General features: G+C 49.5%; 1 protein-coding gene across 1 annotated transcript in view; it reads left to right on the top strand.

The window, feature by feature from the left end:
- The window catches only part of gek (serine/threonine-protein kinase gek), a gene marked incomplete in the record, with an annotated part of 156,844 nt that overhangs the window by 7,028 nt on the left and 130,081 nt on the right, over positions 1–19,735 (top strand). Inside the window, 1 exon segment of the mRNA XM_070125203.1 lies at positions 262–1,019. Coding sequence (XP_069981304.1) covers positions 737–1,019 — 283 coding nt within the window.

The raw sequence follows: 19,735 nt of genomic DNA on the forward strand, positions 1-19,735 counted from the left end.
ATGAATAACAGGAAGATATCCATCAAGGTTTCAATTTTTTCTCATGTGGTATATGAAATTCTTTATGGTATTAATGAAAACATATATTACAACATGAGCATGAGATCTGTCTCAAACATTGTCAGACTTTATATTACACATGATTTATATTACACTGCTTTTTGGAAATATGAAGTGAGTTGTGATACAAGATGGGAAGTAGTGAAAGTGTTTGATTCCCTGTTAAATAATTGATTTGATTATTTTCCTTTTCCTTTCCAGAGGTGGTTCTCCACAGCCCAGCTCTACCAAGGGTGAATTGTGTTTGCACCTCAACGACATCTCTTCTTTGGGGGTCTTGTGATCAGTCGGGAACCTCTGTCATCACCCCCCAAGAGCAGTGTTACTCAATGTGCCTTTATCGTCAATCCCTTTTGCTCAGTAAATGAAGAAATTAAATTATTTTAAGCCATTTTGTGTAATGGGAGATAATCTAAAGCAAATGAAATTAATTTGGGGATGTTATGGTTGGTGTCAACTTGATTGATTTGTGGATGGTGCTTGGAGAATGAGGATATGAGGTATTGTAGTAACAAATATTACATTTATTGTGATGATGAGTAACTAGAACCAATGCTTTGGCTGGTTTTCTAACTCGGGGAGTTTCAATGGCTCCTTAAGTGAAATCCGTTCTTCCGTGATTGTGTTCAGACTTTTGCTTGAATAAAGGAGGAAGTTCCTTTCCCCCTTTTTTTCAATGATGGGTGATGGACAGGATGACGCTGGAGGGGGAGGTGGGAGTGTGGTCACAGCAGGAGGAATAGGGGGAGTCGGAGACGGAAGCATCGTGGAAATGGATGTCAGCCACTCAGAGCGGCGGCTCCGTGAGCTGGAGCACCTCTTCCTCTCAGGACCTGTCCTGTCAGATGGACAGAGCTACTCTATGGAGACCCTCCTGGACGTGCTCCTGGTCCTCTTTGACGAGTGCACCAACTCATCACTTCGACGAGAAAAGACTGTGTCAGACTTCATAGAATATGGTGAGTACCCTATTTCAGTACATACACTGTAGTTAATTTTGGAATTATGTTTGTATGGAAGAAGATTATATAGAGAAAGCAAAAGAGGTATGTTTTTTGTTTCTGCATCATATATGATCTCTAAAATGACATGCTTAGTAATCAGTAGTATGATGAAAAGTAAATTATAATGATGTAATTATTTTTATTTAGTTATAAATATTTATGAATTAATCACTAGTTTCTTTTGGCTTTTGAGTGTCATATACATGTCTTCTACATGCTCTGTTAAAATTTGTCCCTTAGAGGAAGAAAGGAAATGCACTGTAATCATATCTGATAAAGGGTGACCTCCTAGTTCATAATTACATTGTACTATTATAGAAGTGTCAACATTGCTTCATGCATTGAAAGGTTTGTAGAAGTGAGCATTGTAGAATTTCTTAAGAAAATGGAAATTTCTTTGTTAAGGATTTCCTTTTATTGTATCTGCCATTGTTAATGTAAAAACCCAAGGTACTCATATGACTCTTTATATCAATCTCTTGGGAATAGTAGATAATGAAACTTTTCCATGAATTGCCTTGAATCACAGGGAAATACCTGTAATTTTAGATTGAAGTTTTCAATAGGAATATGAGACTTCTGCAGATTATTGTTTATTATACAGTTCTTAATATTGTTGTTATTTCATTACCATCATCATGTTTGTTGTTGTTTTTTGTTGTTGTTATTATTATTATTATTATTATTATTATTATTATTATTATTATTATTATTATTATTTCATTACAATCATCGTCAATAATCATCATCGTCATTAAACTATTATTGTTATTATTATGGAAACATTTTACTTAAAATTGATAGATGTATGGAGGACTAATTTGCTTTATGTAGACTAGAATCTTTAGATTATTAAATCTGTTGCACTGGTGAGATTTAAATAATGTGATGATTAATGTTCTGTATGGGCTTCTCTCGATATGATGTCTTTTTCATAGAAGAATATGGAGAATATGTGGTGCATTGTTGAGTATTACTATTTTAGAAATAATGACAACATACAAGTTTGATTCTATATAAGGAAGGTGACTTATACCCAAGTCCAAAGTCTGTTCCTTGTGTAATACACCAAGGTTATGTCATTATGGGACAAGGTCTGCATAGTTGCCTGAAGATTGCAAGTCGTATGCATTATCATTTGTGTCGGTTTTGGCAGGTGATTTGCATTGTTCTTGTATCAGAACTTTGGCATGGGAGTGTATTGGGTGAAGGGAGAAGGCGATGCCAGAATCTCTTAGCTCTTGTTAAAATCAAGTAATGTTGTCCAAACCCGAAATGCCCTCAGGAAAAAGCATACTTGCCAACCCCGCATTTTAAAAGGAGAACGAGTACACTAATTATTGCGGTTCGTGCCATATTTGTGTGAACCGGTAGCTTTGTTGCGTCGTTTGGAGTGTCCATTTAAGGACCAGCAGGAGCAGTTTGTAATTATTTTAAGCTTGCGTTAAATTGTCTATTGCATATGTTATAGACCTAGGTGAGAGTCGGGGCCTGGGGGCTGGGAAGGGAAAGGTTTTCGAGAAAAAAACAAAGTAGGCCTCATAATACTCTTCTAGGTGGGTGGGTAGAAGTGGAAATGTAACGCGCTTCCAGGTGGGCGTTCTCACGAACCTGTTAAGAGCTATGAGATTCAAGATAAACTGCCTCGGAGGAGAACGCACACGGGGAAGGGCCGCCTCTCCTGTCTTCTCCAGCGCCGTCGTCTATAGTCTTTCCCTGTGCCCTCCTCCTCCTCCTCGGCTGGCTTTCTTCGCGCGGTGGGGGAAGTTTCTGTTTTGGCAGGCCTTGTGTGGTAGATCAATTACGGGCCTATGTAAATAGCCGGGGTCGTGGTGCGCCTAGTCCATGCTCAGGACGAAGGGAGAAGGAGAAAGGGAAGAAGGGAACGGTATGGGGAAGGAACAGGAAGGTGATGGAGAAGACGGAGGAGGATAAGGATGAGAGGTAAATGAATAGAAATTGGAGAAAATGGATAAGATACAAAGAAGTAGAAGCAGAAGATAAAGAGCTTATGGGTAGAGGGCGCTCCCTAGAGGCCGAGGGGGAGGCGTGAAGTGGCCGGGGGCGAAGCAGGAGAGGGTTGCAAGGAGGAAGGAAGAAGGGGGAGGGCTGTGTCGGCGTTCGTGTGTGTGTGTGTTTGGTAGCGGGAACAGCGGACATGAATGGGGCTTGGCGATCCGGTCCGGGTGGGAGGGCGGGTATCCCTCGTCCATTCTTGCGGTCAGGAGTCAACGCGGCCGCAGTCGCCGGGCGAGGCTTGCCTTCCCCGTCGCTCGGTCCCCACGCGGCGGCCGTGATTTCCCTGCTCGTGGCTCAGGTTAAGAGCTTGTCTTTTCCGCCGGCGTTGATGCGGGCGCTTCCCCGTTGGCGGTGGGGAGAGGATTGGAAGGGGAAGAGAAGAAAGAGGTGGATAGAAAGAAAGAAAAGGGAAAGCGGTTTGTTTTTCAGCACTTCACCTTTCCTTCGCCGGGGTGCGAAGGGAGCGGCCAGAAGGCGATGGGCGTCGGGGGAATTGTGAGTCGAAAGTCGGGCTGGCGTAAGGACGAGAGTCGCGTAATGAGCGCCTCCGCCCGGCCTGCCACGGAGCCCGGCGCACGGAAACTTGAACCTAATGATCGCGCGCCGTACAGGTGAGTGTCACGTGGCGGCGGCGTCACCTCGGCTTGTTAACGGGAGGCTACGAAAACAATGCTGTCTCTGTCCTGCCGACGGTCGCCCTGAAGGAAACGTCGGAATGTTTTTGTTCTGATCTCATAACGCCCGAGGGCTCGTTTATGCCAGATGGGGCGCGTGGGGGATTAATCACGACGGGCACGCACGCACGCACGCGCGCACGCTCATAAGCAAGCTCACAGAAATACGCACGCACACATGAACGCACGGGGACGCTCAGACATCGTGGCGATCCAAAGGCATGCGCAGCCTCTCCGCCCCTTCTCCCTGTGGCCGTGCCCGGCGGCTCCCGCCCCGGTGGCAGATGAACACGGAAGCGTAACAAGAGCCATACCTGCCAGTAAACCATAAAATCTGTATCTGGCGTGTCAATTATTAAGGAACACGGGGGGACTCGGAGGGTGGGGTGCATGTCGTGACTGCGCTAGGGGGTCTCTATCCCCTCTGTCTCTGTCTTTCTCTTTCTCTCTCTCTCTCTCTCTCTCTCTCTCTGTCTGTCTGTCTCTGTCTGTCTCTCTCTCTCTCTCTCTCTCTCTCTCTCTCTCTCTCTCTCCTTTCTCTTTCTCTTTCTCTTTCTCTTTCTCTTTCTCTCTTCCCCTTCCCCTTCCCCTTCCATACCTCCCTTCCTTTCTCCCCCCCCCCCAATAACTTTACCCCTGTACCTTCTCTTCCTCATCTTCTCGCTCTCTCTCCCACTCCCTCCCGCCCTCAGCCGTGTGAGACATGGCAGGAGAGCCACGCTGACCCGGCGTTACCAAGGTGGGCACGGAGACGGGAGAGAACAGTGGAGTGCCCTGTTCTATATTGAGGCAGGAGGAGGAGGAGGAGATACAGGAGGAACAAGAGGAAGTCTTAAGTGCGTGCGCGTGTGCTTGCGCCTACGCACGCACGCATGCCCGTAATTCGGTGCCTTCCCGAGGGGGTCAGTCGCAGAGAGACGAGAATGTGACAGGTATTTTTATCGGCCGTCGATCGTGACCGTGGGCGCGAGGGGGGCGGAAATTGTGCTCCGTTGCCGTGACTTGCGGGATCCGGAAGGGAGTAGGACAGGGATGGCGAGAATGTGACGCGGTGTGTTTGTTTCCGGTTGTCCCCCTTTTCTCCTGGCGATGGGAGAGGGAAGAGAGAGGAGAAGGGAGAAGGGAAGGGGAGAGGGATGAGAGAGGGTAGCGGTGAAGAGAAGACCGTGAGAGGAGAGAGGAGAGTAGAGGGGCAATAGGAAGAGAGGGGAAAGGAGTGGCTGAGTGTAAGGTGACGATTGATGAGGCCGGGTGATAAAACGAGGGTGTGAAAGTGGCTGTGTTGATGCAGGCGGGGTCGTGTTGACGGCGGTTCAAGTACCAGCCATGCGAGGAATGCAGGTGATGGGGGGTGGGATGGGGATGGGGATAGGAGGCCTTTAGTGCCTTGCTCTGAGGGGAAGGAAGGAAGGAAATGAGAGCGAGAGGGGGGGGGGAAAGGGGTTGTTCGCTCGGAGGACGGATGGCTGCTCACCCTGCTTTACCTTGCGGACTATTTTAGTCTCCCTCCCTTTAACTGCCTTTGACATGGACCTCTGCATTGGGCTACAGTGAGGATCGCATTTCTTCGTCCACCATGTTCACGCCATTGCAACCCGCGGATGAGAGGAAGAACAACTTGATGTTGCGTGATGCTGGGGGAAAGACCTCGAGTTTTGATTGCAGAAGAGTTGCCTTGAGGCTTGGGTGTGTGCGTGTGAGTTGGGGTATGTACATGCGTGCGTGCATGCGGGCGAATAGGCGGACCGGCGAGCGGGCGGCCTAGGCCACCCTCCAGCCGGCCTACACGACATGTTTCTTTGGGTTGGCATTCTTCCGTGTGGGAGGGGCGCCCCGAGTCGCCCGCCCGCCCGGCTGTGCCCATACGGGGAACAGTACTATTTCTGGACATTCAGCTTACCACCGAAGGACTCGCTGGGACGGGGAGCCTTCGCTTGGGTGGGTGGCGGGGGTGGGGGGCGGAGGGGAGGGTCTAGTTAGGGTCGGAGGGGAAGCTCAGGTTAAGGCCCTCTTTATGTATGGGTGGGTGCCACGGTGCCAGGGCTGGTGTCATTGCGTTAGTCTCTCTCTCTCTCTCTCTCTCTCTCTCTCTCTCTCTCTCTCTCTCTCTCTCTCTCTCTCTCTCTCTCTCTCTCTCTCTCTCTCTCTCTCTCTCTCTCTCACACACACACACACTCTCTCTCTCTCTCTCTCTCTTTTTCTCTTTTCTTTCTTTCTCTCTCTCTCTCTCTCTCTCTCTCTCTCTCTCTCTCTCTCTCTCCCTCTCTCCCTCTCTCTCCCTCCCTCCCTCCCTCCCTCCCTCCCTCCCTCTCTCTCAATCTCTCTCTCTCTCTCATCTCTCTCTCTCTCTCTCTCTCTCTCTCTCTCTCTCTCTCTCTCTCTCTCTCTCTCTCTCTCTCTCTCTCTCTCTCCCTCCCTCCCTCCCTCCCTCCCTCCCTCCTCCCTCCCTCCCTCCTCTCCCTCCCTCCCTCTCTCCTCTTCCTCCCGCCCTCCCTCCTCTCTCTCCCTCCCTCCTCTCTCTCCCTCCCTCCTCTCTCTCCCTCCCTCCTCTCTCTCCCTCCCTCCTCTCTCTCCCTCCCTCCTCTCTCTCCCTCCCTCCTCTCTCTCCCTCCCTCCTCTCTCTCCCTTCCCATCCTTGTACTCTTTTCGCCGGTTTTGTTGCCTTGGCGTTGGTCCTCGGCGCGAATACCTTAAACGGAATTTTCCTTTTGACAGCTGGCTGTAGGCCTACCCAAATTCTCGTGGTTGATTTAGAAATGATGGTGTAGCTTGTCGAATATTTTGAGAGCGGTGATTTGTCGTATTCGTAGTCCACGCTCTTAGAACAGGCGGGAAGGAGGAAGGATTTGTAGCTTGCCTATTTAAATGATGATTCTTTATTTGTCAATCTATGTTTCTTTATCACACTTGCGTGTGTGTGTGGGTTGGGGTTTGCAAGCGTGTATGGGAATACTTCTACATGTTTAAGAGGTCTCCTAAATTTCTTGACTTGTTGAAATAAATAGGGTCCTCTTGTATTTTGTTGTGCAGAAACTGTGTCCTCTTGTATTTTGTTGTGTAGAAACTATGTTCTCTTATATTTTGTTGTGCAAAAAGTATGGCTACCGCTACAAGTCATTCATTAGTCATTCCGTGGATCTCTCTAAGTGGGTCGTGAACGTCACTTACTTTTCTTGCCAAGTTTGGCGTAGAACCCACCCTTAAGCAAGTGAGCGCGTATGTATGCGTACCATTTGTGCGTTTGCGTGCCTTTCCATTTTCCCTTCTGGCTGTCACTTCCGCCCAGGTTGTGTACCTGTGCTCATTTGCTTTCGTCCCCCGCCCCACCTGATCCTGTATGCTGGGCAGTCCCTCCCTCCGACCTCTCCTTCCCCCCTTTTCCGCTGACCATGGCAGTGCCCGTGAAAGAACCACACGTCCAAACTGTAGCAGCCTCGAGTCCGGCGCTCCGGGTGTCCTACCGACCGACCGACGGGGTGGCGGAGGGCGAATGAGGTGGGCACGCTGGCAACCTGCCCGCATACAGTCGAACGAACGCGCACCGGGGTGTAGGGGAGACGAGGGGGGGAGGGGGCAGGCGACGCATTTGTGCTCACGCCGAGATTGAAACTAGCGCTCTCGCACGCACGCATACTTGGCGGGGACATCGTTTGACTGACACGATTCCAAAAATATTTTCGGAAACAAGCACGGGTTTCTCGCACGCGCTTGCTAACGCTGGCACACATTTAGAAAGTCACAATCTCGACAATTATTTTTTTTCGATGAGGAGGCTAACTTAAGAACGCGAGGGGGTTAAGGGGAACGGACTCGAACTCGAAATATATAACTCACAAGTTGTATATTTTATGAATTCATGAAAATCTTAACTGCTTTGCCCCAGTATGGACTTAGAGAGGGGCATTGAAGAGGAGTGGGATTTTGGCTCCCACTGCGGCATTGCATAATCGGCATTAGTGTTATATTTGTTTGTCATTATTCTAATCTATATAATCACCTCCATCATCATCATCACCATCGTCATCATCATCACCACCACCATCATCACCATCGTCATCATCACCACCATCATCACCACCATCATCACGATGACGACCACCAGGTGTGACTCGCTTCGGGGGTGAGAGGTGGAGGGGGGGGGGGGCATAGAGGAAAGGGGTCAGTGTCACCAGTCGAGAGGGGGGCGGGGTGGCAGGGCTCGGGTGTCGCAGGATGTGTACGCTGCAGCAGGACGTACGACCTACGTGTTGCACTTGGATTAGCCGTTGCGAAAGAAGTTATTTTTTCATGGTAATGGTGACACTAATGATGAGGATGGTGGTGGTGGTGGTATTAATTTTTTTATCATCATTGCGTCGGTTTTATTTATCATTATTATTAATACTTTTACTTTTACTACTGCTTAGCGACTAGCATCACCACCAGCACTAGAGCTACCGCCACCACTGCTACCACGAGCACTAGAGCTACCTCCATCACCACTAATACCACCATCATTACAGCTACCACTATCACCACCATCACTACTACTACCACCACCACAACCTCCACCTATCCACCCCTCCACCTCTCCTCCCACACCACCCCCACCCCACCTCCCGTACTACTACTATGCTATGTTATGCTATGTTATACTATACTATACTATACTATACCATACCATACCATACTATACTATACTATACTATATTATATTATACTGTACTATACTATACTACTACTACTTCTACTACTTCTACTTCTACTACTACTACTGCTACTACTACTTATACTACTACTACTACTACTAGGACTACAACTACAACCAAGAGTAATATAACGGCAGCGACCACCGCGATTACCATTGCTATTGCTGTTTCTATTGGCATTGTCATGTTAATTACGGCCGGATAATTATTCACCCCATGAAATCCGGTCTGCCTTGCTCTGCACCCACGGCTTGGGGGAGTCAGTGCGAGTGCATACGTATGTCACAGGATTTAACGGACACCTTCCCATGCGACGCGGGCACAACGCTACCTGTGACGTAACGATTGCGTTGCAGATTCCGTTGCGGCGGAAATCAGGCTCGCGGGTTGCCCTTCGCATGCGGCGCGGGTGAAGTTGCACAGGAGTTGCACATGGGGGTTGGTGCGGTTGCTTGCGGATGAATAAGACGCTAAGGAGAGTTGGATGGTGTGCCACTCGGCTCGTTGGATTGGGGGTGGGGGGAGGGGGGAGGTTTGATAGCTTGGCGATGGTGTGGATCTTGGGGTCTTTGGCTTGGTTTTACGCCAGCTGGATCGGCCGGGCTCTTGGTTGCGGCGGGATGAGTGGAAGGTCTTTCCACTAGTTCCGGATTTTAAAAAGTATTTTGGTCTATTATCTTTTTTCCCGTGTTATCTTTCGCTGTAGGTATTAAGGTGTAAACGCTCGTGCGTATACACGAATACTTTCCCTCATCCCCCATCCTCCAACTCATCCCTCTCCATCCGTATATTTGTGGAACAGAACTTTGACACCCTCCAGTTCCCCCTCTCTTCTCCCTCCCCCCCACCCATCTCCTTCCCGTCCCTTCCTTTACACAGATATTAGTCCTCTATAGAAATCCTTCCCCTTCCCTCCCTCCCTCCTCTATTTCCCTCTCTCCCTTTCCCTCCCCCTTCTATTTTCCCCTCTTCCCTCTCCTTCCCCTCTCGCCCCTCCGTATCCTCCCTCCCTCCTCCGTGTCCGTCCTTCCTCCCTCGCCCGTCCTTCCTCCCCGGCCATTGTGCATGTGCTCGACGGCCCCATATCCTGCAATAAACGAGTGCGGGGGACAGTTCCGTGGGAGCTTTTACGAGTGGCCCTCGGTCCTCCTTCCCGGCTGACTTGTGCCCCGCGTGCTGCCGTTCGTTGTTCGTCGACGCCTTGCCGGTCGTCGCGTTTGACTCGGGGGGAGGGGTGGGGGCGAAGGGGGCGTGGGGGCGAGGGGACGGATTGAGGAGAAATGAGGAGTAAGGGGAAGAAAACAGACGACGATTAAAATATAGTGGCGAGGATAACCGTGGAGAATTGGAATAGACAAATAGGAAATGGTCATTTATACACACACACACACATATATATATATAGAGAGAGAGAGAGAAAGAGAAAGAGAAAGAAAGAGAAGAGAAAGAAATAGAAAGATAAATAGAGAGAGAGGGAGGAGGGGGAAGGGGGGTGGGGAGAGAAATATGTATAGAACTATATGAACTCAAAAACCGTTACACTACTATATCAGTCCAAACGCAAAGTGTCTGTATATCGTGGCGAGATGGTCTTCGAGGTTTCACATTAACCTGGTCCGCTTTGTTGCGTGAGTTGGGAGGGAGAGATCAATAGAACACATGTGTATGTATGTGTGTATGTGTGTGCGTGTGTGTGTGTGTGTGTGGAGGGGGTCGACACTGGCCCACTGATATAGAGAGTTTAACCGACCCGCGCTGGTTATCACGTCCCTTTGAAATGATTCCCTTTCTTTTTTTATTGTTCTCTTCTCTTCTCATTTCTTTCGGTTAGTTTTATCCGTTTTTCTTCCCCTATTCTTGATTCTTTTTTTGGAATACTTCCGTTCTCTGTCTTGATTGTTCGTCGGGCCGTATGTCTTATTTTATCGCTTTTCTTTCTCTTTTTTCTTTCGCTTTATCCTCTTATCTTTGTCTCCCACCCTTCCTCCCTTATTCTTCTTAGCATCTGATCTGACATATCTGAAGTAGATTTAGAAATTTTTGAACACATTTTCGATATTGCTCTCTGTTAGCCAATTGCTTGAAGCGCCTCCTCCTCCTCATTATTATTATTATTATTAATATTATTATTATTATTAATATAAATATTAATATTAATATTATTATTACTGCTATTATTATTATAAATGTTGTTATTGTTATTATTATAATTTTTGCTTTTATTATTGATACTACTATGATTATGAATTTTGCTTTATTATTATTATTATTATTGTTATTATTATTATTATTATTGTTATTATTATTATTATTATTATTATTATTATTATTATTATTATTATTATTATTATTAGTGTTCTTGATGATGATGATGACTTTTCTTGCTGCTCCTGTTGCAAAGGCAATGTGCTATGATCAGCCTGGCATCCACTGAGTGGGGCTTCATTCACATCCGTAATGTGAAAACTCGCAGAAGGCCGAGTATTACCTTGAGGATAATGGGTTGGGTCGTTTTTCAAGGATGGCATTGTCAGTTCCTTGGTTTCCTTTGTTTTGGTCTGTTTGGTTGTGTTGTCTCGTGTAGGCTGTGTTCTAAGGCGCACACACACGCACGCAAACATACATTTATTTTTGTGTAATAGGAGAAAAGAAGGGAAGGAAAATGAAAATGAAAAGGGGAGGAGGAGGAGGAAGAAGAGGAAGAGAAATGGGAGGAGAAGAAAAAGGGAAAAGGGGGGAGGGAAAGAATTAAGAGAGAGAGAAATCTAGCTCGAACGAGACGTGACGGGCGCAAGAGGTGACCGTATTGCACGTCCAGGCAAGGGAACGCGAAAGGCAAGCCCGGCGTTACTGTCGGCCCGATAACCTCGGCGTCCAGCGGAAGTTGTTATCTGCGTTGATGACGGCCCTCGCGTACTCTGTTCACCAGCTGGCGGAGCTGATGATGCTCCCTTAATACTGTGCTGTGGCAGGGTGGTGTGTGTGGGGGGGGGGGCAGGGGGAGCGAGGGGAGTAGGGAGAGGGGGGAGGGGTAAGGAGAGGGAGAGGGAGGGAGGGAGGGAAGGGAGTTGGAAGAGAGGGAGGGACGGAGAGAGAGAGGGAGAGGGAGGGAGTTGGAGGAGAGGGGAGGTGAGGGCAGGCAGGTAGGAGAGGAGAAGGAGGGAGGGATGGGGTGAGTTGGAAGAGAGGGGAGGGAGGGCGGGAGGTTAGAGAGAGAAGGGAGGGAGGGATGGGGTGAGTGGGTAGGGAGAGAGGGATGGGAGGAGCGGGCAGGTGCAGAGGAGGATGGAGGGAGGGTGGGAAGGAAGGGAAGGAAGAAGAGTGGAGGGAGAGAGAAAGATAGAGAAGGAAGAATATTGTGATGGAGATGAAGGTGGATCAGGTAGAGATGGGGAGACAGAGAAGGAGAGGAAATGATGGTAAAAGGGTAGGAGTAGGAGGAAGGTTAAGGAAAGAGATGGCGATGTAGACGTTGTTGCATAGGTAGGTAGCCTAAGTAGGAGTTAGGGAGGGAGAGTAATGGGAAGAGAGAAAGGTGATAAAAAAGAGAAATACGCAAGAAAGAGGAAGAGAACGAAAGAACGCAAGGACCAGAGAGCGAGAGAGAAGCCTATAAGTTGTAGGAGAACCTGATGTCTTAGCTCTTCGGCAGAGCGCGCGGGCCTCGCCGGGAGAGGGTGGGGCAGGGCAGGGAGGGGCAGGGAGGGGCAGGGAGGGGCAGATGGGAAGGGATGAACTCCTCGGAATGCCAACCGAAGTTAGTGTCTCTGTTAAAGGAGAACGTTCTCGTGGCTTGGGTGGGGGGGGGGGGGGAGGTACATGGCCGGTGTGTCTTGGCTCTTGGGGAGGGGGGGGGGCGCTTGGCTGGAAGATAATGGTATTCATAGAAGGTGTATATATAATGGTTTCAAGATCAGACGCGGATCCCCATCGGAAGTGATTACCTTCGGCCGTCGCTGCTTGACCATTCCGATATAGCAGTGACTGAGCCCAACAGTGACATCCTAAGACAGGGGTCACCTTAAAATCTTAAGCGTTTATTTCTCTCTCTCTCTCTCTCTCTCTCTCTCTCTCTCTCTCTCTCTCTCTCTCTCTCTCTCTCTCTCTCTCCTCTCTCTCTCTCTCTCTCTCTCTCTCTCTCTCTCTCTCTCTCATTTGTATCTCTCTAACTCTCACTTACACACACACACACACACACACATACTCTCTCTCTCTCTCTCTCTCTCTCTCTCTCTCTCTCTCTCTCTCTCTCTCTCTCTCTCTCTCTCTCTCTCTCTCTCTCATTTTGTATCTCTCTAACTCTCACTTACACACACACACACACACACACACATACTCTCTCTCTCTCTCTCTCTCTCTCTCTCTCTCTCTCTCTCTCTCTCTCTCTCTCTCTCTCTCTCTCTCTCTCTCTCTCTCTCTCTCTCTCATTTTGTATCTCTCTAACTCTCACTTACACACACACACACACATACTCTCTCTCTCTCTCTCTCTCTCTCTCTCTCTCTCTCTCTCTCTCTCTCTCTCTCTCTCTCTCTCTCTCTCTCTCTCTCTCTCTCTCTCTCTCTCATTTTGTATCTCTCTAACTCTCACTTACACACACACACACACATACTCTCTCTCTCTCTCTCTCTCTCTCTCTCTCTCTCTCTCTCTCTCTCTCTCTCTCTCTCTCTCTCTCTCTCTCTCTCTCTCTCTCTCTCTCTCTCTCTCATTTGTATCTCTCTAACTCTCACTTACACACACACACACACATACTCTCTCTCTCTCTCTCTGTCTCTCTCTCTCTCTCTCTCTCTCTCTCTCTCTCTCTCTCTCTCTCTCTCTCTCTCTCTCTCTCTCTCTCTCTCTCAGAGCAAGTCCCATCAGCTTGGCAACAGGCCACGGTGCACAGCTATTGGAAATATGTGGTCATGATAAAACTTTTATTTTGTAGTTGATAACAGTGATTCGCTATTCCTCTCACGTTTTGCCTTCATCTAGTTCGCGTCGGGGATCCTCATGACGTCACCCGTATGCCGTCACCACGTTTTGTTAGGGCGCAGGATAAGAATGACAAAGGTATTGCCTTTTGCGAATATTGGCAGGCGTTATCAGATAGCCTTGGCATTGCGGTAAAAGTGGGCGCAGGGATGGTTGAAAAGAAGAGGAGGAGAGGAGTAATAAGTAGATGAGAGAAGGAGGGGGGGAGTGAAGAAGGGAGGGAAGGAGTGAAGAAGGGAGGGAAGGAAGGAGAGAAGAGAGGAAGGGAGGTCGGGAAGGAAGGAGAGAAGGAGGGAGGGAGAAGAGAGAAGAAGAAAGGGAAGGAGGGAGGAAGGTAGAGAAGGAGAAAGGCAGGGAGGAGGGAAGGGACATAAGGAGAGAGAGAGAGGGATAGAAGGAGGAATGGAGGGAGTAAAGAGAGAGAGAAAGAAAGAAAGAGAAAGAGAGAGAATGTATGGATCACGGTATTAATAACTATTTTCACCTGGTGACCCACATGGCAGTCGCCTCGCTTCGATAACGTAATCGCCTTGAAGCACGGAGGTATTTCGTAGATAGAGAGAGGGGTGAAAAGATAATGTGCGGCGTGCAGAGCAAAGATCTTAGTGAGCGTGAACGGCCTGTTGTTGCAGCGTGTCGAGAGCAGGGGCTAGGGGCTAGGTGGGGACCGAGGGGACGGAGGGATGGGAGGGAGAAAGGGCCGGTTCATAATATCCTATCTTCCCCGCTGCTCCTGCGCAGTGATCCTCGTGCAGGAATGGCCCCCGGGGGATGGCGATCGGCCCGGTGCATCGTCCGCCTCGGTTTGCGAGAGGGCGAGATACGCGCTTGGGATGTGTCGCCGCGTGAATGTCAACACGCGATGACTGGAGGATGGGCTGGCTGTGTCTACAAGGCCATTGCCGTCCTCTCTCTGTTTTGGGTGTTCGCTGTCGTCGTTGTCGTCGTCCTCCTCTTCCCCCTCCTCCTCTTCGTCCTTCTCTTCTTCTTTCTCCTCCTTCTTCCCCCTTCTCCCTTCCCCTCTCCCCCCCCTCACTCCCCTGGCTTACCTTTCAAGGGCAAGTGACCTTGCCATGATCGCGCTGTATCTCGAGGGGGCGCCTCTCCCCGCGCCTTTTCGCTCCTGTCCGCCTCTCCAATTCCTGCTCTCCGCTCCTTCTCCTTTCACTTCGCATATCCTGTACTCGCCTCCCTTCTTCATTACTTTCCTACTCTCCTCCTCCTCCTCCACCCCTCATCTTATCCCAGCTCACTTCACTTCTCGCCCCCGTCGCTCTGTCCTCCTGGATTGCTCATGTCGTCCACGATCCGGTTACAACTCGGCTGGAATACGAGACGAGGCGGCACGACTCCCTTGGGTATTGCCCCGTCAGCGCGCGCCAGGCGGGGGTCACTGGCTCGAGGAGACTCCGCTGGTGTCATGCACGCTCTCTCGAGGAATTGCGCGGTCGAGGTTTAGCTTGGGAGTGTAGGCGTTGGCTCGAGGGGTTTGTGTCGTTTCCCGGGGTTTGTATTTTGGGGTTTGGGCTATTGGCTCGAGTGTCAGTGTTTTGTGTGTTCGTCCCCCAGCTAGGGTCCTCTTAGTCCGATGGCTTGTTTTGTCGTATTTTATATCAGAATATCATCGTTCCGGGGGTGTGAATGAGGGGCCGTGTGATATATGCCGCGCTTTGATGGTGGTTGTAAGGGGGGGGGGGGGGGTTGAAACGATGAATTTATGTAGTCGAAGGGCGATAAAATGAGATTCATGGTTGGGCATTGTGGGAAATGTTTGGGAAAGAAAATGACGGGACACTACATCACCGCGAACGAGCACCTGATGCGCGGACGCCCGTGGGTTTCACGCTGCGTCGTCGTGTCGTTGGTGCTGATCGGCCTTGGCTGGGAGACTTGGCTTCGGCGGTATGTCGTCTCGTTGATGCTTCGCCCGGAGAACTACGCCAGCTAACAGGCTGACATTTCGGGATAACGTTTTGTTGCCACACGTAGGAGATTTTGGATTCGAATCGTATTTGTATTGATTCGGAACCCATACAACGCTTGCTAGTAGTTGTGATAAAATTACGCATATACTGCCGTGGGGCATCTTCATATTACGAAGAAAGAAAATAATGTCTGCATCCAACTTATTTTCTTTCCTCGCCCGCAACACCGAAGCGCTTCCTCCCAGCGTAGGCTCAGGGGCATGCACAACTAGCAGTGCAGCTCGCACCGGAAACGATGCCTAATGCATGACCCAGCGCCGAGGAAAGGCAGGGAGAGGGCGAGGCGCCGTGCGTGGGCTGTTTGTGTTTTAAGTGCCAGGATGCCGTGGGTGTGCTCTAGGCAGCAGTTGAGTGCCACTAGTTAATTCCTGAAGACTGACAGGCAAGTGCCACTCACTTGAGACCCAGCCGGCCACTAGTCGTGCGCGTGAGAGCCTGGCACGTTACGCACAGGATGCTGTCCATCTGACGTGCAGATGAAGAATTAGACGTTTCACATGTCGGGCGGGTCAAGGCGCTCGTCATCCGGGCGGCTTGCCGGCGCTCGAAAGGCGGGGAGGCCTTCTTATTAGAGAGCCGAGTGTAAACGAGAGCGAGAAGCCAGGTTTCGATAGCGTGGTAACGAGGTGGCGAAAGGCCCGTGATAGGTCGGTTTGGGCTCCTCGTTACCAGAGAAAACAAACTGCGGATGAGTGACTGGCTGAGATGCCAATCTGGCGCTCGCAGACCGCTCTGGCTCTGGGCCTCTCCTCTATCACTCCCTCCCCGGCCTCCCCTCCCCCGTCACTCGCTCCCCTGTGACTCCCTATCCTGTCGCCCCCTCCCCTTCTTATGAGCTCCATCCTCCTGCCTTCCTTCCCGCGATGTCTGTTTGTTGCATGTTGTGAGGAGTGTCAAGAGATTTTCCTGTCGGAAGCGAGGTGGAGTGAAGCGTGGCTTAGTTCCGCACGAACTAAAGTTTCGAGAAACTGAGATGAGTGATTATGATTTGGAACTGGCTTGTGCTGCAGTGGTGAATGGAGTTTGGAGTCTGCCGAGCTGATAACGAACGGGGAGGAGAAACAGGGCCGAATAAATTCAACGCAGAATAGGAGGGGGCAGAGACAGAAAGAATGTTAGGCCACTGTCGACGAGGTGGCATGTACGTAATGCCATTTGATTTTAGCTTATTTTTTGTGTTTACAGGTGATCGACCGATGAATCGATTGCTAGTCCTACCTCTCATCTGTTCAGCCTTTTCCTTCGCCTAAATACTATCAATTGTATTCTTGCTAATATTGTTGGTAGCATCATCATAATCATATCAATGGTGATAAAAGTATCTATATTAATAGCATTCAAGGAGTTGACTCCCTGGTGACTGAACACTTGGGAAGTCATCTATATGTAAACTCGTTTCGCAAGAAAAAAAGAAACAAAACTACAGGGGACATTCCATGTCACCAGCGACATTGGCTCAATGATCATGTGCCAATATCTCACCTTAGTAGACCTCTTGACATCATATCCCGAATCCTTCTTCAGACCCAAGTCTTAGTTCTGAGGTGAATGACATCAGGCGTGCTTTTGATACAGGTGATTGTGCATGGCGGGGCAGAGTCAGGTGCCTGTAGGTGGCACAGGGGTCAGGAGGGGGAGGGATGCGTGAGGGTGGCTAGAGGGAGAGGCCAGAGCGTAGCGTTTAGTGTATGGGGAAACTCGCCCATGCAGGCCTGAGTTGAACAAACTTGTGTGGCCGTAAACATGGCAAGGTGCATTCCAGGGCGACATGTTTGACAAACAAAACAAGGCGAAACCCGAGCCCGGGCGAGACGAAAGTGCATGAAGCAGCACAAGAAAGCCCTCGAAGGTTCCAGCGCTGATCTCATCTCCAAGCCACGCCAAGAGGGGTGGGGGCTGACACCTCCATGCTGACGTCAGGGCGTGGTAGTGATGGCCAGGTCACGGGCCAGGTGTGCTGGTGTGCGCAAGCATAATTCTGAGACAGGGGAGCGTGAGGGGATGGAGGAGGGGGAAAGGCTTCCTGCCCGAGATTAAATGCTCGCTTACACCTGATTGTTGGGCGAGGCTGCGTCGGCGTCTTGTTTGGCAGCAAAGGGGGCGGGGGCGAGGCATTCCCTGGCTCGTGGGCCGACTGATTGTCTTTGAATTTGCCCCTTATCGCACGAATGTCGTTGTCAGTCGATGCTTGCATTGTAGGTTCATCGATGCGCACCTTGGAGACGAGCATCGGACACGCATCGACGACTCGGGAGGAGAAGGGCGTGTGAAGTCGGCAGCCTAGCGAGGGTGAGCCCGAAAGGTAGCTGCGATAACCTTGGACACGGGCGGGTCAGGAGTAAGGTGTCACGCGCCACTTGTAAACATCCGCCGACGGGGAGGGTGCACGCTGCGTGTCGTGTTCTCTCCAGCTCTATCTGGATGCCGTCTCTGTGCTTCTTCCTCTCCCTCTCCCTCACTGTAACTCTCACTCTTTTCCTTATTCCACACTCACCCTCACCCGTGCTCATAGCCATACCCATTCCCATTCTCACTCCCTCACCTTCAACCAATCCCCCCCCCCTCCCTCTCTCTCTCTCTCTCTCTCTCTCTCTCTCTCTCTCTCTCTCTCTCTCTCTCTCTCTCTCTCTCTCTCTCTCTCTCTCTCTCTCTCTCTCTCCCTCCCTCCCTCCCTCCCTCCCTCCCTCTCTCCCTCTCACCCTCTCTCCCTCTCTCCCTCTCTCCCTCTCTCCCTCCCCTCCCTCCAAGATGGACAGGATGGACGCAGGATGAGATAGGGGACGACGGGAAGTGGGGGTAGAGGGGGTGGCAAAAACACACGCCATCTCCCACTCTGTCACCATAATTAAGGTAGAGCCGAGACGTAAATTGTACAAGGGGAATCCGCGAGCGCGCCGCGAAGATGCAAAAACAAGCCCCGGCAGAAGGGGGTCGCAGTATGTAATTTTAGTGATAGTTTGTGGTTGTGGGCAACGTTGCACAGTGCCTGTCACGCCCTTGTTCCCCGCCCACTGCCCTGCCCCCCACCCACCCATGCTTGATCTTCAAGGACCTCACACCGTGATGCAGCTCCCCTCCCCCTCCCTCCCTTTTGTCTGTATCCTGCTTGCCTTATTTAGTGCCCGGGGCATTAATGGTTATCTTCTCTGTAAACGAAAATGTCTAAAATTGGATGTGTTTCTACCCGCCTCTAGAGTGCCATGTTTTTTTTTCCTTCGATTTTTCTTTTCTTTTTTATTTCACTTAGGTTGGTTTAGGGTCTCTGCCCAGTTTTGGACTATGCCCGGGATGGGAACAAGGCTAGTCTAGGGTTATGTTAGGCCTATCTGCCAAGACACATGCGTGTTATTTTTAACACCACGCCACTTGATATCTCTATCCAAGGGTGACACCTAGGTAGGTGGCATGGCGGCATCGGTCATTGTTAACTTGCTATATATACGCAATCCGTATTTTTCTGTATCAGTTATTAGATTTGAGAAATAGGTTTCTGTCATGGAATTGGAAAATATATTTGCTGCAGATTAAGACAATTATGCCTTTGTTAGATTGAGAAACAAGACAGATAACGCATAGTGAAGATAGGCAAGAAAGAAAAACGTAAAATGAATTCCCTGGGAAATGCGGTCGCCACCATTACAAAAATACCACCCCGGTGATATTTTTTTATAAGCGAATGATCTAATCTAGATAACCCAGGACTCCGGAGGCTGATCTTGGTTGTATTTCTTGGCTGGAATAGAACCTCATGAACGGCGCTCGAGCGACGGACGCGACCCGCCAAGGGAACTTAATTTGTAACAGCACCGTTTCTCGCGTCTTTCTCGACCAGGAACCTGTTGCAGTGGGAACTGGACCTAGCCGGGTCCAGGGGCTCGAAGAGTGGCTTTTGAAGACTCCAATACGCTTACATACACGTCTACTCGTATACATACAAATATTCGTACTTGTACTCATATAATACACATGCGTATACATATACATATGCGCATACACATACGCATTTAGGCCTACACAGATATACACATACACATACGCAGAGGCATACACATACACATACGCATATAGGCCTACACGGACAAAACAAAGACATACGTATACGCATGCGCATATACTCATTCTGATGTACATATTCATATACATAGAAATATTTCGACGCACACATACACACCCTTCTCCCCTTCATATATTTGTTTATACATACAAAGATTGACCTATAGATATTTTGTACACGATGAGTAATATTTTAATTGTTTAATATCAGTACATTACCCTTCACATTACCCTTTTAATAGTATCAATTTCACTGATAGAGAAGTGCTTTA

Source organism: Penaeus vannamei, chromosome 9, assembly GCF_042767895.1.
Source record: "Penaeus vannamei isolate JL-2024 chromosome 9, ASM4276789v1, whole genome shotgun sequence".
In the NCBI taxonomy this organism is placed as follows: domain Eukaryota; kingdom Metazoa; phylum Arthropoda; class Malacostraca; order Decapoda; family Penaeidae; genus Penaeus; species Penaeus vannamei.